At 61.8% G+C, this 23281-nt stretch overlaps 1 protein-coding gene across 2 annotated transcripts in view; it reads right to left on the bottom strand.

The window, feature by feature from the left end:
• Positions 1–23281, bottom strand: part of crnkl1 (crooked neck pre-mRNA splicing factor 1) — a 25172-nt gene extending 1891 nt beyond the window's left edge. The window contains exons 1-12 of one of the 2 annotated variants that reach the window (XM_079255884.1): positions 23108–23281; positions 22304–22456; positions 22141–22232; positions 21908–22066; positions 21623–21789; positions 21341–21519; positions 17052–17222; positions 16781–16972; positions 16652–16711; positions 14772–14852; positions 14454–14693; positions 14267–14368 (exon numbers count right to left, since the gene is read on the bottom strand). In XM_079255884.1, the coding sequence (XP_079112010.1) occupies positions 14267–14368; positions 14454–14693; positions 14772–14852; positions 16652–16711; positions 16781–16972; positions 17052–17222; positions 21341–21519; positions 21623–21789; positions 21908–22066; positions 22141–22232; positions 22304–22456; positions 23108–23155 (1644 nt within the window). In that variant the 5' untranslated portion in view covers positions 23156–23281. Of the gene's footprint in view, positions 1–14266; positions 14369–14453; positions 14853–16651; positions 16712–16780; positions 16973–17051; positions 17223–21340; positions 21520–21622; positions 21790–21907; positions 22067–22140; positions 22233–22303; positions 22457–23107 lie in introns of both variants that reach the window. The other variant, XM_079255885.1, reaches the window with a different exon arrangement.

Consider the following 23281-nt stretch of genomic DNA (forward strand, 5'->3'; position numbering starts at 1 on the left):
GCAGTCGGTCGACGCGGATCAGTCGGTCGACGCGGAGCAGTCGGTCGACGCGGAGCAGTCGGTCGACGCGGATCAGTCGGTCGACGCGGATCAGTCGGTCGATCAGACGGTCGACGCGGATCAGTCGGTCGACGCGGAGCAGTCGGTCGACGCGGATCAGACGGTCGACGCGGATCAGACGGTCGACGCGGAGCAGTCGGTCGACGCGGAGCAGTCGGTCGACGCGGATCAGACGGTCGACGCGGATCAGACGGTCGACGCGGATCAGACGGTCGACACGGATCAGACGGTCGACACGGAGCAGTCGGTCGACGCGGATCAGACGGTCGACGCGGAGCAGTCGGTCGACGCGGATCAGTCGGTCGACGCGGATCAGTCGGTCGACGCGGATCAGTCGGTCGACGCGGATCAGTCGGTCGACGCGGAGCAGTCGGTCGACACGGATCAGACGGTCGACACGGAGCAGTCGGTCGACACGGATCAGACGGTCGACACGGAGCAGTCGGTCGACACGGATCAGACGGTCGACACGGAGCAGACGGTCGACACGGATCAGTCGGTCGACACGGATCAGTCGGTCGACACGGATCAGACGGTCGACACGGATCAGACGGTAAACACGGATCAGTCGGTCGATCAGACGGTCGACACGGATCAGACGGTCGACACGGATCAGACGGTCGACACGGATCAGTCGGTCGACACGGATCAGTCGGTCGACACGGATCAGACGGTCGACACGGATCAGTCGGTCGACACGGAGCAGTCGGTCGACACGGATCAGACGGTCGACACGGATCAGTCGGTCGACACGGATCAGACGGTCGACACGGATCAGACGGTCGACACGGATCAGACGGTCGACACGGATCAGACGGTCGACACGGATCAGACGGTCGACACGGATCAGACGGTAAACACGGATCAGACGGTCGACGCGGATCAGACGGTCGACACGGATCAGACGGTCGACGCGGATCAGACGGTCGACGCGGATCAGTCGGTCGACGCGGAGCAGTCGGTCGACGCGGAGCAGTCGGTCGACGCGGAGCAGTCGGTCGACGCGGATCAGTCGGTCGACGCGGATCAGTCGGTCGATCAGACGGTCGACGCGGATCAGTCGGTCGACGCGGAGCAGTCGGTCGACGCGGATCAGACGGTCGACGCGGATCAGACGGTCGACACGGAGCAGACGGTCGACGCGGATCAGACGGTCGACGCGGATCAGACGGTCGACACGGATCAGTCGGTCGACGCGGATCAGACGGTCGACGCGGATCAGACGGTCGACGCGGATCAGTCGGTCGACGCGGATCAGTCGGTCGACGCGGATCAGACGGTCGACGCGGATCAGTCGGTCGACGCGGATCAGACGGTCGACGCGGATCAGACGGTCGACGCGGATCAGTCGGTCGACGCGGATCAGTCGGTCGACGCGGATCAGTCGGTCGACGCGGATCAGTCGGTCGACGCGGATCAGTCGGTCGACGCGGATCAGTCGGTCGACGCGGATCAGTCGGTCGACGCGGATCAGTCGGTCGACGCGGAGCAGTCGGTCGACGCGGAGCAGTCGGTCGACGCGGAGCAGTCGGTCGACGCGGATCAGACGGTCGACGCGGAGCAGTCGGTCGACGCGGATCAGTCGGTCGACGCGGAGCAGTCGGTCGACGCGGATCAGTCGGTCGACGCGGATCAGTCGGTCGACGCGGATCAGTCGGTCGACGCGGAGCAGTCGGTCGACGCGGATCAGTCGGTCGACGCGGATCAGACGGTCGACGCGGAGCAGACGGTCGACGCGGAGCAGTCGGTCGACGCGGATCAGACGGTCGACGCGGAGCAGTCGGTCGACGCGGATCAGTCGGTCGACGCGGATCAGTCGGTCGACGCGGATCAGTCGGTCGACGCGGATCAGTCGGTCGACGCGGATCAGTCGGTCGATCAGACGGTCGACGCGGATCAGTCGGTCGACGCGGAGCAGTCGGTCGACGCGGATCAGACGGTCGACGCGGATCAGACGGTCGACACGGAGCAGACGGTCGACACGGAGCAGTCGGTCGACGCGGATCAGACGGTCGACGCGGAGCAGTCGGTCGACGCGGATCAGTCGGTCGACGCGGATCAGTCGGTCGACGCGGATCAGTCGGTCGACGCGGATCAGTCGGTCGATCAGACGGTCGACGCGGAGCAGTCGGTCGACGCGGAGCAGTCGGTCGACGCGGAGCAGTCGGTCGACACGGATCAGACGGTCGACACGGAGCAGTCGGTCGACACGGATCAGACGGTCGACACGGAGCAGTCGGTCGACACGGATCAGACGGTCGACACGGAGCAGACGGTCGACACGGATCAGTCGGTCGACACGGATCAGTCGGTCGACACGGATCAGACGGTCGACACGGAGCAGTCGGTCGACACGGATCAGACGGTCGACACGGATCAGACGGTAAACACGGATCAGACGGTCGACACGGATCAGACGGTAAACACGGAGCAGACGGTCGACACGGATCAGTCGGTCGACACGGATCAGTCGGTCGACACGGATCAGACGGTCGACACGGATCAGTCGGTCGACACGGAGCAGACGGTCGACACGGATCAGACGGTAAACACGGATCAGACGGTCGACACGGAGCAGTCGGTCGACACGGAGCAGTCGGTCGACACGGATCAGACGGTCGACGCGGATCAGTCGGTCGACACGGAGCAGACGGTCGACACGGATCAGACGGTAAACACGGATCAGACGGTCGACACGGAGCAGTCGGTCGACACGGATCAGACGGTCGACACGGATCAGACGGTCGACACGGAGCAGTCGGTCGACACGGAGCAGTCGGTCGACACGGAGCAGTCGGTCGACACGGATCAGACGGTCGACACGGATCAGACGGTCGACGCGGAGCAGACGGTCGACGCGGAGCAGTCGGTCGACGCGGATCAGACGGTCGACGCGGAGCAGTCGGTCGACGCGGAGCAGTCGGTCGACGCGGATCAGTCGGTCGACGCGGATCAGACGGTCGACGCGGAGCAGTCGGTCGACGCGGATCAGTCGGTCGACGCGGAGCAGTCGGTCGACGCGGATCAGTCGGTCGACGCGGAGCAGTCGGTCGACGCGGATCAGACGGTCGACGCGGAGCAGTCGGTCGACGCGGATCAGTCGGTCGACGCGGATCAGTCGGTCGACGCGGATCAGACGGTCGACGCGGATCAGTCGGTCGACGCGGATCAGTCGGTCGACGCGGATCAGTCGGTCGACGCGGATCAGTCGGTCGACGCGGATCAGACGGTCGACGCGGATCAGACGGTCGACGCGGAGCAGACGGTCGACGCGGAGCAGTCGGTCGACGCGGATCAGACGGTCGACGCGGAGCAGTCGGTCGACGCGGATCAGTCGGTCGACGCGGATCAGTCGGTCGACGCGGATCAGTCGGTCGACGCGGATCAGTCGGTCGATCAGACGGTCGACGCGGATCAGTCGGTCGACGCGGAGCAGTCGGTCGACGCGGATCAGACGGTCGACGCGGATCAGACGGTCGACACGGAGCAGTCGGTCGACGCGGATCAGACGGTCGACACGGAGCAGTCGGTCGACGCGGATCAGTCGGTCGACGCGGAGCAGTCGGTCGACGCGGATCAGTCGGTCGACGCGGAGCAGTCGGTCGACGCGGATCAGACGGTCGACACGGAGCAGTCGGTCGACGCGGATCAGACGGTCGACGCGGAGCAGTCGGTCGACGCGGATCAGTCGGTCGACGCGGATCAGTCGGTCGACGCGGATCAGTCGGTCGACGCGGATCAGTCGGTCGATCAGTCGGTCGACGCGGATCAGTCGGTCGATCAGACGGTCGACGCGGAGCAGTCGGTCGACGCGGATCAGACGGTCGACACGGAGCAGTCGGTCGACACGGATCAGACGGTCGACACGGAGCAGACGGTCGACACGGATCAGTCGGTCGACACGGATCAGTCGGTCGACACGGATCAGACGGTCGACGCGGATCAGACGGTAAACACGGATCAGTCGGTCGACGCGGAGCAGTCGGTCGACGCGGATCAGTCGGTCGACGCGGATCAGTCGGTCGACGCGGATCAGTCGGTCGACGCGGATCAGTCGGTCGATCAGACGGTCGACGCGGATCAGTCGGTCGACGCGGATCAGTCGGTCGATCAGACGGTCGACGCGGAGCAGTCGGTCGACGCGGATCAGACGGTCGACGCGGATCAGACGGTCGACACGGAGCAGACGGTCGACGCGGAGCAGTCGGTCGACGCGGATCAGACGGTCGACGCGGAGCAGTCGGTCGACGCGGATCAGTCGGTCGACGCGGATCAGTCGGTCGACGCGGATCAGTCGGTCGACGCGGATCAGTCGGTCGATCAGACGGTCGACGCGGAGCAGTCGGTCGACACGGATCAGACGGTCGACACGGAGCAGTCGGTCGACACGGATCAGACGGTCGACACGGAGCAGTCGGTCGACACGGATCAGACGGTCGACACGGATCAGTCGGTCGACACGGATCAGTCGGTCGACACGGATCAGACGGTCGACACGGATCAGACGGTCGACACGGATCAGACGGTAAACACGGATCAGTCGGTCGATCAGACGGTCGACACGGATCAGACGGTCGACACGGATCAGACGGTCGACACGGATCAGTCGGTCGACACGGATCAGTCGGTCGACACGGATCAGACGGTCGACACGGATCAGACGGTCGACACGGATCAGTCGGTCGACGCGGATCAGTCGGTCGACACGGATCAGTCGGTCGACACGGATCAGACGGTCGACACGGATCAGACGGTCGACACGGATCAGTCGGTCGACACGGATCAGACGGTCGACACGGATCAGACGGTCGACACGGATCAGACGGTCGACACGGATCAGACGGTCGACACGGATCAGACGGTCGACACGGATCAGACGGTAAACACGGATCAGACGGTCGACACGGAGCAGTCGGTCGACACGGATCAGACGGTCGACACGGAGCAGTCGGTCGACACGGAGCAGTCGGTCGACACGGATCAGACGGTCGACGCGGAGCAGTCGGTCGACGCGGATCAGTCGGTCGACGCGGATCAGTCGGTCGACGCGGATCAGTCGGTCGACGCGGATCAGACGGTCGACACGGATCAGACGGTAGACACGGATCAGACGGTCGACGCGGATCAGTCGGTCGACGCGGATCAGACGGTCGACGCGGATCAGTCGGTCGACACGGAGCAGTCGGTCGACACGGAGCAGTCGGTCGACGCGGATCAGACGGTCGACGCGGATCAGACGGTCGACGCGGATCAGACGGTCGACGCGGATCAGTCGGTCGACGCGGAGCAGTCGGTCGACGCGGATCAGACGGTCGACGCGGATCAGACGGTCGACACGGATCAGACGGTCGACGCGGATCAGACGGTCGACACGGATCAGACGGTCGACGCGGATCAGACGGTCGACGCGGATCAGTCGGTCGACGCGGAGCAGTCGGTCGACGCGGAGCAGTCGGTCGACGCGGAGCAGTCGGTCGACGCGGATCAGTCGGTCGACGCGGAGCAGTCGGTCGACGCGGATCAGTCGGTCGACGCGGATCAGTCGGTCGACGCGGATCAGACGGTCGACGCGGATCAGTCGGTCGACGCGGATCAGTCGGTCGACGCGGATCAGACGGTCGACGCGGATCAGTCGGTCGACGCGGATCAGACGGTCGACGCGGATCAGACGGTCGACGCGGATCAGTCGGTCGACGCGGATCAGTCGGTCGACGCGGATCAGTCGGTCGACGCGGATCAGTCGGTCGACGCGGATCAGTCGGTCGACGCGGATCAGTCGGTCGACGCGGAGCAGTCGGTCGACGCGGATCAGTCGGTCGACGCGGAGCAGTCGGTCGACGCGGATCAGACGGTCGACGCGGATCAGTCGGTCGACGCGGATCAGTCGGTCGACGCGGATCAGTCGGTCGACGCGGATCAGACGGTCGACGCGGATCAGTCGGTCGACGCGGATCAGTCGGTCGACGCGGATCAGTCGGTCGACGCGGATCAGTCGGTCGACGCGGATCAGTCGGTCGACGCGGATCAGTCGGTCGACGCGGATCAGACGGTCGACGCGGATCAGTCGGTCGACGCGGATCAGTCGGTCGACGCGGATCAGACGGTCGACGCGGATCAGACGGTCGACGCGGATCAGTCGGTCGACGCGGATCAGACGGTCGACACGGAGCAGTCGGTCGACACGGATCAGTCGGTCGACGCGGATCAGTCGGTCGACGCGGATCAGTCGGTCGACGCGGATCAGACGGTCGACGCGGATCAGTCGGTCGACGCGGATCAGTCGGTCGACGCGGATCAGTCGGTCGACGCGGATCAGTCGGTCGACGCGGATCAGTCGGTCGACGCGGAGCAGACGGTCGACGCGGAGCAGTCGGTCGACGCGGATCAGACGGTCGACGCGGAGCAGTCGGTCGACGCGGATCAGTCGGTCGACGCGGATCAGTCGGTCGACGCGGATCAGTCGGTCGACGCGGATCAGTCGGTCGACGCGGATCAGTCGGTCGATCAGACGGTCGACACGGAGCAGTCGGTCGACGCGGATCAGACGGTCGACGCGGATCAGACGGTCGACACGGAGCAGTCGGTCGACGCGGAGCAGTCGGTCGACGCGGAGCAGTCGGTCGACACGGATCAGACGGTCGACGCGGATCAGTCGGTCGACGCGGATCAGACGGTCGACACGGAGCAGACGGTCGACACGGATCAGTCGGTCGACACGGATCAGTCGGTCGACACGGATCAGACGGTCGACGCGGATCAGTCGGTCGACGCGGATCAGACGGTCGACACGGAGCAGTCGGTCGACGCGGAGCAGTCGGTCGACACGGATCAGACGGTCGACGCGGATCAGTCGGTCGACACGGATCAGACGGTCGACACGGAGCAGACGGTCGACACGGATCAGTCGGTCGACACGGATCAGTCGGTCGACACGGATCAGACGGTCGACACGGAGCAGTCGGTCGACACGGATCAGACGGTCGACGCGGATCAGACGGTAAACACGGATCAGTCGGTCGACGCGGAGCAGTCGGTCGACGCGGATCAGTCGGTCGACGCGGATCAGTCGGTCGACGCGGATCAGTCGGTCGATCAGACGGTCGACGCGGATCAGTCGGTCGACGCGGATCAGACGGTCGACGCGGATCAGACGGTCGACACGGAGCAGACGGTCGACGCGGAGCAGTCGGTCGACGCGGATCAGACGGTCGACGCGGAGCAGTCGGTCGACGCGGATCAGACGGTCGACGCGGATCAGACGGTCGACACGGAGCAGACGGTCGACGCGGAGCAGTCGGTCGACGCGGATCAGTCGGTCGACGCGGATCAGACGGTCGACACGGAGCAGACGGTCGACGCGGAGCAGTCGGTCGACGCGGATCAGACGGTCGACGCGGATCAGACGGTCGACACGGAGCAGACGGTCGACGCGGAGCAGTCGGTCGACGCGGATCAGACGGTCGACGCGGAGCAGTCGGTCGACGCGGATCAGTCGGTCGACGCGGATCAGTCGGTCGACGCGGATCAGTCGGTCGATCAGACGGTCGACGCGGAGCAGTCGGTCGACACGGATCAGACGGTCGACACGGAGCAGTCGGTCGACACGGATCAGACGGTCGACACGGAGCAGTCGGTCGACACGGATCAGACGGTCGACACGGATCAGTCGGTCGACACGGATCAGTCGGTCGACACGGATCAGACGGTCGACACGGATCAGACGGTCGACACGGATCAGACGGTAAACACGGATCAGTCGGTCGATCAGACGGTCGACACGGATCAGACGGTCGACACGGATCAGACGGTCGACACGGATCAGTCGGTCGACACGGATCAGTCGGTCGACACGGATCAGACGGTCGACACGGATCAGACGGTCGACACGGATCAGTCGGTCGACACGGATCAGACGGTCGACACGGATCAGACGGTCGACACGGATCAGACGGTCGACACGGATCAGACGGTCGACACGGATCAGACGGTCGACACGGATCAGACGGTAAACACGGATCAGACGGTCGACACGGAGCAGTCGGTCGACACGGATCAGACGGTCGACACGGAGCAGTCGGTCGACACGGAGCAGTCGGTCGACACGGATCAGACGGTCGACGCGGAGCAGTCGGTCGACGCGGAGCAGTCGGTCGACGCGGATCAGTCGGTCGACGCGGATCAGTCGGTCGACGCGGATCAGACGGTCGACACGGATCAGACGGTAAACACGGATCAGACGGTCGACGCGGATCAGTCGGTCGACGCGGATCAGACGGTCGACGCGGATCAGTCGGTCGACACGGAGCAGTCGGTCGACACGGAGCAGTCGGTCGACGCGGATCAGACGGTCGACGCGGATCAGACGGTCGACGCGGATCAGACGGTCGACGCGGATCAGTCGGTCGACGCGGAGCAGTCGGTCGACGCGGATCAGACGGTCGACGCGGATCAGACGGTCGACACGGATCAGACGGTCGACGCGGATCAGACGGTCGACACGGATCAGACGGTCGACGCGGATCAGACGGTCGACGCGGATCAGTCGGTCGACGCGGAGCAGTCGGTCGACGCGGAGCAGTCGGTCGACGCGGAGCAGTCGGTCGACGCGGATCAGTCGGTCGACGCGGATCAGTCGGTCGACGCGGATCAGTCGGTCGACGCGGATCAGTCGGTCGACGCGGATCAGTCGGTCGACGCGGATCAGACGGTCGACGCGGATCAGACGGTCGACGCGGATCAGACGGTCGACGCGGATCAGTCGGTCGACGCGGATCAGACGGTCGACGCGGATCAGACGGTCGACGCGGATCAGTCGGTCGACGCGGATCAGACGGTCGACGCGGATCAGACGGTCGACGCGGATCAGTCGGTCGACGCGGATCAGTCGGTCGACGCGGATCAGTCGGTCGACGCGGATCAGTCGGTCGACGCGGATCAGTCGGTCGACGCGGAGCAGTCGGTCGACGCGGATCAGTCGGTCGACGCGGAGCAGTCGGTCGACGCGGATCAGACGGTCGACGCGGATCAGTCGGTCGACGCGGATCAGTCGGTCGACGCGGATCAGTCGGTCGACGCGGATCAGACGGTCGACGCGGATCAGTCGGTCGACGCGGATCAGTCGGTCGACGCGGATCAGTCGGTCGACGCGGATCAGTCGGTCGACGCGGAGCAGTCGGTCGACGCGGATCAGTCGGTCGACGCGGATCAGTCGGTCGACGCGGATCAGACGGTCGACACGGATCAGTCGGTCGACGCGGATCAGTCGGTCGACGCGGATCAGTCGGTCGACGCGGATCAGTCGGTCGACGCGGATCAGTCGGTCGACGCGGAGCAGTCGGTCGACGCGGATCAGTCGGTCGACGCGGAGCAGTCGGTCGACGCGGATCAGACGGTCGACGCGGATCAGTCGGTCGACGCGGATCAGTCGGTCGACGCGGATCAGTCGGTCGACGCGGATCAGACGGTCGACGCGGATCAGTCGGTCGACGCGGATCAGTCGGTCGACGCGGATCAGTCGGTCGACGCGGATCAGTCGGTCGACGCGGATCAGACGGTCGACGCGGATCAGACGGTCGACGCGGAGCAGACGGTCGACGCGGATCAGACGGTCGACGCGGATCAGTCGGTCGACGCGGATCAGACGGTCGACGCGGATCAGTCGGTCGACGCGGATCAGACGGTCGACGCGGATCAGTCGGTCGACGCGGATCAGTCGGTCGACGCGGATCAGTCGGTCGACGCGGATCAGTCGGTCGACGCGGATCAGTCGGTCGACGCGGATCAGTCGGTCGACGCGGATCAGTCGGTCGACGCGGAGCAGTCGGTCGACGCGGATCAGTCGGTCGACGCGGAGCAGTCGGTCGACGCGGATCAGACGGTCGACGCGGAGCAGTCGGTCGACGCGGATCAGTCGGTCGACGCGGATCAGTCGGTCGACGCGGATCAGACGGTCGACGCGGATCAGTCGGTCGACGCGGATCAGACGGTCGACGCGGAGCAGTCGGTCGACGCGGATCAGTCGGTCGACGCGGATCAGTCGGTCGACGCGGATCAGTCGGTCGACGCGGATCAGTCGGTCGACGCGGATCAGTCGGTCGATCAGACGGTCGACGCGGATCAGTCGGTCGACGCGGAGCAGTCGGTCGACGCGGATCAGACGGTCGACGCGGATCAGACGGTCGACACGGAGCAGACGGTCGACACGGAGCAGTCGGTCGACGCGGATCAGACGGTCGACGCGGAGCAGTCGGTCGACGCGGATCAGTCGGTCGACGCGGATCAGTCGGTCGACGCGGATCAGTCGGTCGACGCGGATCAGTCGGTCGATCAGACGGTCGACGCGGAGCAGACGGTCGACGCGGATCAGACGGTCGACGCGGAGCAGTCGGTCGACGCGGATCAGTCGGTCGACGCGGATCAGTCGGTCGACGCGGATCAGTCGGTCGACGCGGATCAGTCGGTCGACGCGGATCAGTCGGTCGACGCGGAGCAGTCGGTCGACGCGGATCAGTCGGTCGACGCGGAGCAGTCGGTCGACGCGGATCAGACGGTCGACGCGGATCAGTCGGTCGACGCGGATCAGTCGGTCGACGCGGATCAGTCGGTCGACGCGGATCAGACGGTCGACGCGGATCAGTCGGTCGACGCGGATCAGTCGGTCGACGCGGATCAGTCGGTCGACGCGGATCAGTCGGTCGACGCGGATCAGACGGTCGACGCGGATCAGTCGGTCGACGCGGATCAGACGGTCGACGCGGATCAGACGGTCGACGCGGAGCAGACGGTCGACGCGGATCAGACGGTCGACGCGGATCAGTCGGTCGACGCGGATCAGACGGTCGACGCGGATCAGTCGGTCGACGCGGATCAGACGGTCGACGCGGATCAGTCGGTCGACGCGGATCAGTCGGTCGACGCGGATCAGTCGGTCGACGCGGATCAGTCGGTCGATCAGACGGTCGACGCGGATCAGTCGGTCGACGCGGAGCAGTCGGTCGACGCGGATCAGACGGTCGACGCGGAGCAGTCGGTCGACGCGGATCAGTCGGTCGACGCGGATCAGTCGGTCGACGCGGATCAGACGGTCGACGCGGATCAGTCGGTCGACGCGGATCAGACGGTCGACGCGGAGCAGTCGGTCGACGCGGATCAGTCGGTCGACGCGGATCAGTCGGTCGACGCGGATCAGTCGGTCGACGCGGATCAGTCGGTCGACGCGGATCAGTCGGTCGATCAGACGGTCGACGCGGATCAGTCGGTCGACGCGGAGCAGTCGGTCGACGCGGATCAGACGGTCGACGCGGATCAGACGGTCGACACGGAGCAGACGGTCGACACGGAGCAGTCGGTCGACGCGGATCAGACGGTCGACGCGGAGCAGTCGGTCGACGCGGATCAGTCGGTCGACGCGGATCAGTCGGTCGACGCGGAGCAGTCGGTCGACGCGGATCAGTCGGTCGATCAGTCGGTCGACACGGATCAGACGGTCGACGCGGAGCAGTCGGTCGACACGGATCAGACGGTCGACACGGAGCAGTCGGTCGACACGGAGCAGTCGGTCGACACGGATCAGTCGGTCGACACGGATCAGTCGGTCGACACGGATCAGACGGTCGACACGGAGCAGACGGTCGACACGGATCAGTCGGTCGACACGGATCAGTCGGTCGACACGGATCAGACGGTCGACACGGAGCAGTCGGTCGACACGGATCAGACGGTCGACACGGATCAGACGGTAAACACGGATCAGACGGTCGACACGGAGCAGTCGGTCGACACGGATCAGACGGTAAACACGGATCAGACGGTCGACACGGAGCAGTCGGTCGACACGGAGCAGTCGGTCGACACGGATCAGACGGTCGACGCGGATCAGTCGGTCGACACGGAGCAGACGGTCGACACGGATCAGACGGTAAACACGGATCAGACGGTCGACACGGAGCAGTCGGTCGACACGGATCAGACGGTCGACACGGATCAGACGGTCGACACGGAGCAGTCGGTCGACACGGAGCAGTCGGTCGACACGGAGCAGTCGGTCGACACGGAGCAGTCGGTCGACACGGATCAGACGGTCGACACGGATCAGACGGTCGACACGGAGCAGACGGTCGACACGGAGCAGACGGTCGACACGGATCAGACGGTCGACACGGATCAGACGGTCGACACGGATCAGTCGGTCGAAACAGAATCACGGATCAGACGGTCGACACGGATCAGACGGTCGACACGGATCAGTCGGTCGACACGGAGCAGTCGGTCGACACGGAGCAGTCGGTCGACACGGAGCAGTCGGTCGACACGGATCAGACGGTCGACACGGAGCAGTCGGTCGACACGGATCAGACGGTCGACACGGAGCAGTCGGTCGACACGGATCAGACGGTCGACACGGATCAGACGGTCGACACGGAGCAGTCGGTCGACACGGATCAGTCGGTCGACACGGAGCAGTCGGTCGACACGGATCAGACGGTCGACACGGAGCAGTCGGTCGACACGGATCAGATGGTCGACACGGATCAGATGGTCGACACGGATCATACGGTCGACACGGAGCAGTCGATCGACACGGAGCAGTCGGTCGAAACAGAATCACGGATCAGACGGTCGACACGGATCAGTCGATCGACACGGAGCAGTCGGTCGACACGGATCAGTCGGTCGAAACAGAATCACGGAGCAGACGGTCGACACGGATCAGTCGGTCGACACGGATCAGTCGATCGACACGGATCAGTCGGTCGACACGGATCAGTCGGTCGACACGGATCAGTCGGTCGACACGGATCAGTCGGTCGAAACAGAATCACGGATCAGTCGGTCGACACGGAGCAGACGGTCGACACGGATCAGTCGGTCGACACGGAGCAGTCGGTCGACACGGAGCAGACGGTCGACACGGATCAGTCGGTCGACACGGAGCAGTCGGTCGACACGGATCAGTCGGTCGACACGGAGCAGTCGGTCGACACGGAGCAGTCGGTCGACACGGATCAGACGGTCGACACGGATCAGACGGTCGACACGGATCAGACGGTCGACACGGAGCAGTCGGTCGACACGGAGCAGTCGGTCGACACGGATCAGACGGTCGACACGGAGCAGTCGGTCGACACGGATCAGACGGTCGACACGGAGCAGTCGGTCGACACGGAGCAGTCGGTGGACACGGATCAGACGGTCGACACGGATCAGACGGTCGACACGGAGCAGTCGGTCGACACGGAGCAGTCGGTCGACACGGAGCAGTCGGTCGACACGGATCAGACGGTCGACACGGAGCAGTCGGTCGACACGGATCAGACGGTCGACACGGATCAGACGGTCGACACGGATCAGACGGTCGACACGGATCAGACGGTCGACACGGATCAGACGGTCGACACGGATCAGACGGTCGACACGGATCAGACGGTCGACACGGATCAGACGGTCGACACGGAGCAGTCGGTCGACACGGATCAGACGGTCGACACGGAGCAGTCGGACGACACGGATCAGACGGTCGACACGGAGCAGTCGGACGACACGGATCAGACGGTCGACACGGAGCAGTCGGTCGACACGGAGCAGTCGGTCGACACGGAGCAGTCGGTCGACGCGGATCAGACGGTCGACGCGGATCAGACGGTCGACGCGGATCAGACGGTCGACGCGGAGCAGTCGGTCGACACGGATCAGACGGTCGACACGGATCAGACGGTCGACACGGATCAGACGGTCGACACGGATCAGTCGGTCGACACGGATCAGACGGTCGACACGGATCAGACGGTCGACACGGATCAGACGGTCGACACGGATCAGTCGGTCGACACGGATCAGACGGTCGACACGGATCAGACGGTCGACACGGATCAGACGGTCGACACGGATCAGTCGGTCGACACGGATCAGACGATCGACACGGATCAGACGGTCGACACGGATCAGTCGGTCGACACGGATCAGTCGGTCGACACGGATCAGACGGTCGACACGGATCAGACGGTCGACACGGATCAGACGGTCGACACGGATCAGTCGGTCGACACGGATCAGACGATCGACACGGATCAGACGGTCGACACGGATCAGTCGGTCGACACGGATCAGACGGTCGATACGGATCAGACGGTCGACACGGATCAGACGGTCGACACGGATCAGACGGTCGACACGGATCAGTGCTGGGGAGGTCAGGAGGAGGTCTCACCTTGACGTGCTGCGTTCGCTGTAGCAGCCTCTTGTAAAGGTTCCTCGTGTTCTCGAACTCTTCCTGTTCGATCTCAAAGTCGATGTAGGATTTCCAGAGAACCTGCAGAGGAAGCAGAGACACACTGAGGGCATCTCCGACCCGCCGTCTCCGACCTGAAACCTGCCGTTTACGAGGAGGCCCCTACCTCGGGCATGTCCAGCCGCGGCTGTCCGATAGCCAGCTCAAAGATGGCCCGGGCCCGGTCCACGTCTCCCAGGATGGTCTCCAGCTCGGCGAACTTGATCCAGGTGGTGCAGTTTTCCGGACTGAACTCCAGGTACTTCTCGTACAGCTTCCTGCAGCGGTCGAACTCTCGCAGCTGCAGCTCCAGCTCGATGTAGCCCTTCAGCAGTTTGTTCTTGGGACATTTACCGATGGCGGAGCCCTGCGAGACAGATGCTTCATCTGGATGCTGAACGGAGATGGTGGCGCTGCAGATGTGGCAGCAACAGCTGGACCTTACCATGACCTTTCTGGCTCCCTGCAGGTTCTTTTGGCGGATCTCAAACTGAGCGTAGAGAAGCCAGATCTTAGCGAAGGTGAACTAAACGAAACAAACACATGGATGTCAGACAGGCTTCTGGAAACCAAACGTAGGGCCTGGGGGTCCGAACCGGCCCTCCGAAGGGCCTTCCGGGTCCTGCATACGTCTGAAACGGAGTTATAGTCATTTCTGGACAAACCAGAAGAATAAAAATAGATCAATAACATTAACTTAATGTAAAATATTTTCCATAACATTAAAAACCAATAAAAAAAAAAAAACAAAGAAAATGTTAAAATGAAAAAGTTTAAAATCTGATTTTATTTCTATGTTCAATCAAAATGTAAAATTATATAAAATATTAAGTTTAAATGATGTAGTTTTCTACTGGAGGCCTCAAGAGGAAACACGCATGTCCCACGCCTGGTTCTGATCATCCATCAGGATCAATACCACAAGCTGCGACACAAGGCAGCGTCTGGCCACGCCCCCACATGTTGGCCATAAAGGTCATGTGACCCTGATAAACATGAAACGTGTCGTTTCCATGAAGCTCAGTAGGGAAACGGAGGAATGTAGAACTGATCTGGACTCTTCCAGGAAGGTGGAGGAGCGTCGGCATCAAACCACCGAACTCTTCCAGGAAGGTGGAGGAGTGTCGGCATCAAACCACCGAACTCTTCCAGGAAGGTGGAGGAGCGTCGGCATCAAACCACCGGACTCTTCCAGGAAGGTGGAGGAGCGTCGGCATCAAACCACCGGACTCTTCCAGGAAGGTGGAGGAGTGTCGGCATCAAACCACCGAACTCTTCCAGGAAGGTGGAGGAGCGTCGGCATCAAACCACCGGACTCTTCCAGGAAGGTGGAGGAGTGTCGGCATCAAACCACCGAACTCTTCCAGGAAGGTGGAGGAGCGTCGGCATCAAACCACCGGACTCTTCCAGGAAGGTGGAGGAGCGTCGGCATCAAACCACCGGACTCTTCCAGGAAGGTGGAGGAGTGTCGGCATCAAACCACCGGACTCTTCCAGGAAGGTGGAGGAGCGTCGGCATCAAACCACCGAACTCTTCCAGGAAGGTGGAGGAGTGTCGGCATCAAACCACCGAACTCTTCCAGGAAGGTGGAGGAGCGTCGGCATCAAACCACCGGACTCTTCCAGGAAGGTGGAGGAGCGTCGGCATCAAACCACCGGACTCTTCCAGGAAGGTGGAGGAGTGTCGGCATCAAACCACCGGACTCTTCCAGGAAGGTGGAGGAGTGTCGGCATCAAACCACCGGACTCTTCCAGGAAGGTGGAGGAGCGTCGGCATCAAACCACCGGACTCTTCCAGGAAGGTGGAGGAGCGTCGGCATCAAACCACCGGACTCTTCCAGGAAGGTGGAGGAGCGTCGGCATCAAACCACCGGACACCGGATACATCAAATCGAATAGATGGCCCAGATGGTCCAGAGACTTGGATGATCCGGATGGACCACATGGACCGGATGGACTGGCTGGTCCAGATGGACCAGAACAACCGCGGTTTTTAGCCGGTTAACAACGTGACTTAGCTTTAGCCCGCTTACCTCCGTTAGCTGGTTAGCTCCTGTTATCTCCGGGTTAGCTCGGTTAGCTCTTAGCTACAGAAAGCTCGGAGTTCGCTAGATGTCAATCATCCACCATGACGCTCACAGCCCCCCTCTCAACTCCACCTCTTTGCCCATATTTGTATTTTCCGGGCGAGACGACACGCATGTCCTGCCAAGATGGTGACGGTAGGAACCGCCCACCGAGCTTCAATTCAGCTCTTCAGAAACTTACGGGGGACGTCACGGAGGCTCCGCCCATTTTTTATATACAGTCTCTGGTGTGGACTCACCTTCTTGTGGGGAATCAGGTCCAGACACGCCTGGTAGACTTGCCTGGTTCTCTCAGGATCCTGGAAACACGAAGCAAGAAGATCAGAGCAGCAGAGGGATGAAGGCCAGACCAGAGCTCCGCTACGGACCTTAACCTCCAGCTCCTCGTACAGGGCGTAGTTGATCCACAGGTAGACGTATCTCCTCCAGTGTCTCTTCTCCTGCAGGGGGGGGACGTTGGCGATGGCGCGCTCGTAAACCTCTCGAACCGTGTCCACGTCTGCATCGCTCTCCACCAGCCGCAGGTAATCGAACCAGGCGTCGTAGTTGTGTGGGTTGGCCTGGTGGAACACGGAGGACATGTTTGGTTCTACGGTTCCGTTCTACTGGTTCTGCTCCGTTTCCACACGCTTCCAGAACCTTGACTTCCTCTTCGTACTGGAACCGCCGCTTGCTGACGATGACGTCCTCGATTCCCCGCCGGTCTCCAAACTTCTTCTCAAACATGGTGTAGTTCTTAAACAGCTCCTGGGCCTGGTGTTTGGGGATCCGGTCCAGAGCGTACTTATAGATGACCCGGACCCGCTCGAACTGTGGACGGACAGGACACCGTGACGGAGGACAGACAGGACACCGTGACGGAGGACAGACAGGACACCGTGACGGACAGACAGACAGGACACCGTGACGGAGGACAGACAGGACACCGTGACGGAGGACAGACAGGACACCGTGACGGAGGACAGACAGGACACCGTGACGGACAGACAGACAGGACACCGTGACGGAGGACAGACAGGACACCGTGACGGAGGACAGACAGGACACCGTGACGGAGGACAGACAGGACACCGTGACGGACAGACGGACAGGACACCGTGACGGAGGACAGACAGGACACCGTGACGGAGGACAGACAGGACACCGTGACGGAGGACAGACAGGACACCGTGACGGACAGACAGACAGGACACCGTGACGGAGGACAGACAGGACACCGTGACGGAGGACAGACAGGACACCGTGACGGAGGACAGACAGGACACCGTGACGGAGGACAGACAGGACACCGTGACGGAGGACAGACAGGACACCGTGACGGAGGACAGACAGGACACCGTGACGGACAGACAGACAGGACACCGTGACGGAGGACAGACAGGACACCGTGACGGACAGACAGACAGGACACCGTGACGGAGGACAGACAGGACACCGTGACGGAGGACAGACAGACAGGACACCGTGACGGAGGACAGACAGGACACCGTGACGGAGGACAGACAGACAGGACACCGTGACGGAGGACAGACAGGACACCGTGACGGACAGACAGACAGGACACCGTGACGGACAGACAGACAGGACACCGTGACGGCGGACAGACAGGACACCGTGACGGAGGACAGACAGACAGGACACCGTGACGGAGGACAGACAGGACACCGTGACGGAGGACAGACAGGACACCGTGACGGACAGACAGACAGGACACCGTGACGGCGGACAGACAGGACACCGTGACGGACAGACAGACAGGACACCGTGACGGAGGACAGACAGGACACCGTGACGGAGGACAGACAGACAGGACACCGTGACGGAGGACAGACAGGACACCGTGACGGAGGACAGACAGGACACCGTGACGGCGGACAGACAGGACACCGTGACGGAGGACAGACAGACAGGACACCGTGACGGAGGACAGACAGGACACCGTGACGGACAGACAGACAGGACACCGTGACGGACAGACAGACAGGACACCGTGACGGACAGACAGACAGGACACCGTGACGGCGGACAGACAGGACACCGTGACGGCGGACAGACAGGACACCGTGACGGCGGACAGACAGGACACCGTGACGGACAGACAGACAGGACACCGTGACGGACAGACAGACAGGACACCGTGACGGACAGACAGACAGGACACCGTGACGGACAGACAGACAGGACACCGTGACGGAGGACAGACAGGACACCGTGACGGCGGACAGACAGGACACCGTGACGGACAGACAGACAGGACACCGTGACGGAGGACAGACAGGACACCGTGACGGCGGACAGACAGGACACCGTGACGGCGGACAGACAGGACACCGTGATGGAGGACATACAGACAGGACACCGTGACGGAGGACAGACAGGACACCGTGACGGAGGACAGACAGGACACCGTGACGGCGGACAGACAGGACACCGTGACGGACAGACAGACAGGACACCGTGATGGAGGACAGACAGGACACCGTGACGGCGGACAGACAGGACACCGTGACGGACAGACAGACAGGACACCGTGACGGCGGACAGACAGGACACCGTGACGGCGGACAGACAGGACACCGTGACGGACAGACAGACAGGACACCGTGATGGAGGACAGACAGACAGGACACCGTGACGGAGGACAGACAGACAGGACACCGTGATGGAGGACAGACAGACAGGACACCGTGACGGCGGACAGACAGGACACCGTGACGGACAGACAGACAGGACACCGTGACGGACAGACAGACAGGACACCGTGACGGCGGACAGACAGGACACCGTGACGGACAGACAGACAGGACACCGTGACGGAGGACAGACAGGACACCGTGACGGAGGACAGACAGACAGGACACCGTGACGGCGGACAGACAGACAGGACACCGTGACGGACAGACAGACAGGACACCGTGACGGAGGACAGACAGGACACCGTGACGGACAGACAGACAGGACACCGTGACGGAGGACAGACAGGACACCGTGACGGACAGACAGACAGGACACCGTGACGGCGGACAGACAGGACACCGTGACGGACAGACAGACAGGACACCGTGACGGAGGACAGACAGGACACCGTGACGGACAGACAGACAGGACACCGTGACGGCGGACAGACAGGACACCGTGACGGACAGACAGACAGGACACCGTGACGGAGGACAGACAGGACACCGTGACGGACAGACAGACAGGACACCGTGACGGACAGACAGACAGGACACCGTGACGGACAGACAGACAGGACACCGTGACGGACAGACAGACAGGACACCGTGACGGCGGACAGACAGGACACCGTGACGGACAGACAGACAGGACACCATGACGGACAGACAGACAGGACACCGTGACGGCGGACAGACAGACAGGACACCGTGACGGAGGACAGACAGGACACCGTGACGGACAGACAGACAGGACACCGTGATGGAGGACAGACAGACAGGACACCGTGACGGACAGACAGACAGGACACCGTGACGGACAGACAGACAGGACACCGTGACGGACAGACAGACAGGACACCGTGACGGACAGACATACAGGACACCGTGATGGAGGACAGACAGGACACCGTGACGGACAGACAGACAGGACACCGTGATGGAGGACATACAGACAGGACACCGTGATGGAGGACATACAGGACACCGTGACGGACAGACAGACAGGACACCGTGACGGACAGACATACAGGACACCGTGACGGAGGACAGACAGGACACCGTGACGGAGGACAGACAGGACACCGTGACGGACAGACAGACAGGACACCGTGACGGACAGACATACAGGACACCGTGACGGAGGACAGACAGGACACCGTGACGGACAGACATACAGGACACCGTGACGGACAGACATACAGGACACCGTGATGGAGGACAGACAGGACACCGTGATGGAGGACAGACAGACAGGACACCGTGACGGACAGACATACAGGACACCGTGACGGACAGACAGACAGGACACCGTGACGGACAGACAGGACACCGTGACGGACAGACAGGACAACGTGATGGAGGACAGACAGGACACCGTGATGGAGGACAGACAGGACACCGTGACGGAGGACAGACAGGACACCGTGACGGACAGACATACAGGACACCGTGACGGACAGACATACAGGACACCGTGACGGACAGACATACAGGACACCGTGATGGAGGACAGACAGGACACCGTGATGGAGGACAGACAGGACACCGTGACGGACAGACAGACAGGACACCGTGACGGACAGACAGACAGGACACCGTGATGGAGGACAGACAGGACACCGTGACGGACAGACAGACAGGACACCGTGACGGACAGACAGACAGGACACCGTGATGGAGGACAGACAGGACACCGTGATGGAGGACAGACAGGACACCGTGATGGAGGACAGACAGGACACCGTGATGGAGGACAGACAGGACACCGTGACGGACAGACATACAGGACACCGTGACGGACAGACAGACAGGACACCGTGACGGACAGACATACAGGACACCGTGATGGAGGACAGACAGGACACCGTGATGGAGGACAGACAGGACACCGTGACGGACAGACAGACAGGACACCGTGACGGACAGACATACAGGACACCGTGATGGAGGACAGACAGGACACCGTGACGGACAGACAGACAGGACACCGTGACGGACAGACATACAGGACACCGTGACGGACAGACATACAGGACACCGTGACGGACAGACAGACAGGACACCGTGATGGAGGACAGACAGGACACCGTGATGGAGGACAGACAGGACACCGTGACGGACAGACATACAGGACACCGTGATGGAGGACAGACAGGACACCGTGATGGAGGACAGACAGGACACCGTGACGGACAGACAGACAGGACACCGTGACGGACAGACAGACAGGACAGGATGGGATCTTCTCACCTCCTTCTGCGTCTCCTCAAACCTGGCGAAGGCCACGAAGAGGTTTTCGTCGACATGGTCCTCCCCGAAGAAGTCCACGGCGCGCTCGTACACCTTCCTGCTGTGTGCCACGTAGCCGTGTTTCTCCTCGAAGCGAGCGTACTTGATCCAGTTCTTCACCTCCGGGTGGACGATGACGAGTTCAGAGCGGTCAAAGAGCATTTTGGCATGGTGAACGTGTCTGGTCATGTGATCAGAAGCGCTACCCGACGTGGCGGCGCCACAGCGGACCGTAAAGGATATATTTCTCATAAATGATGCGAGCCTTGTCCACCTCCTTGTAGCGCAGCTCGAAGTTGATGTAGGAGTGCCAGGCCTGCTCGTCGGGCTCCCACTCCATCCAGCGCTCAAACACCTGGCGGCAGCCCGCCACGTTCCCCAGCATCTCTTCCATGTAGGTGTACTTATACCTGGGGGAGCAGACAGCTGGTAGAACATCCTGCTAAACCAGAAACCACAATGGAAGCAGGTGGTCCTCCCAGCAGCCGGACACCGGCCTAGTCTGCAGGAGGAGAACCACCACCGTACCAGAACTGGTTGACTCGTGGGAGGATGGTGATGGCGCGGTCCCAGATGTTGCGGGCGTGGTTCACCTGCCGGCTCTTCATCTCCATCTCGGCGTACTTCAGCCACAGGGTGATGTTGCGGTGGTCCACGTCCAGCGCTCGCTCGTAGATGGAGCGCGCCCTGAAGGCAGCGAGCCAGCAGTCAGAGGAAGAGCAGAGGAAGCTGAAGGGTGGTGAAGGAGTTCTGGACGTTACCTCTGGATCTCGTTCAGGCTTTCTTCCCATTGTGCGTATTTAATCCAGTTACTGATGATGGTGCGGTTCTTCCTGATGTTGTCCTCAAAGCCCTGGAAGAAACCAGCCTGACATGAACTTTCAGGTTTTATGAAGCCCACCTGAAGATGAAGCTGAAGCCTACCTTCCTCTTCTTCAGCTTGTAATCATTCAGCTCCTCCTTGTCAGTGATCTTCTGTTTGGGTGGAGGTGGAAGAAGCTCCAGCTCCCGCTCCTTGGCTTCTCTCAGCAGCTGCTCCGCGGTGATCTGGACCTCCGCAGGAGCTTTGTTCTTCACCTGAAACACGGGAACCGTCCTGAGATCAGCTCTGTTCCTCCGGCATCAGCCGAGGAACGTCGCAGAACGCCACCTAGCGGCTGACAGGGTGGTCTCTGTCCCGCTCTCCAGCTTCGCTCCACGCGCTGAAGACGCCGTCATCCATACTTGCTTAGGCTGCCCAACGAGTTGTAGAGGAAACACAAGAAGAAGAAAAACAAAGCAAAAACAACGATGCTCCAGCTCCAGCATGCTGAGAGTACTGGGAATACTGGGAGTGCTGGGTAATGGGAGTGTTGGGACCCTACATAACAGAACGTGACGTCTCTCTCAGTATTTTAACTTTTCTTTGGGTTTAAAGTTTATATGCGTTCAAACAACCAGAACCAACCCGAACCAAAAACCAGCCGAACCAGAACCAGCCCGAACCAGAACCCGTCCCGTCAGACTGATGATCAGGATCTTCATCACCACAGCTGCATGTTTTATTCACAATACTAACTTATTCAGATGAACAACCGATGTTATATGTGGTAATGATAATTACCAGAATTATTAGTTAATAATGAATTAATTATAAATTATTATTAATTACAGTAATTAATAATAATGAACAGAAAACGTGTTAATAACAGTTAGCATTAGCTGCGGCTAGCAGCGTGTTTTCTTTACCTTCGCCACCTTCGGTATCCGCTGCTTTCCGGCTGCGGTGGAAGCCATGATGCGTAAGCTTGCTTCTAATAACTATTCCAGGGAAGGATCTGAAAGGCCTGGAGGTTCCTGGACGGTCTGAAAGGTTCAGAAAAGCCAAAAGTAAAAAAAAAAACGTTGTGATTTTATCCGGCG

The sequence above is a fragment of the Telmatherina bonti genome, assembly GCF_933228915.1.
Source record: "Telmatherina bonti genome assembly, chromosome: 16".
NCBI lineage: Eukaryota > Metazoa > Chordata > Actinopteri > Atheriniformes > Telmatherinidae > Telmatherina > Telmatherina bonti.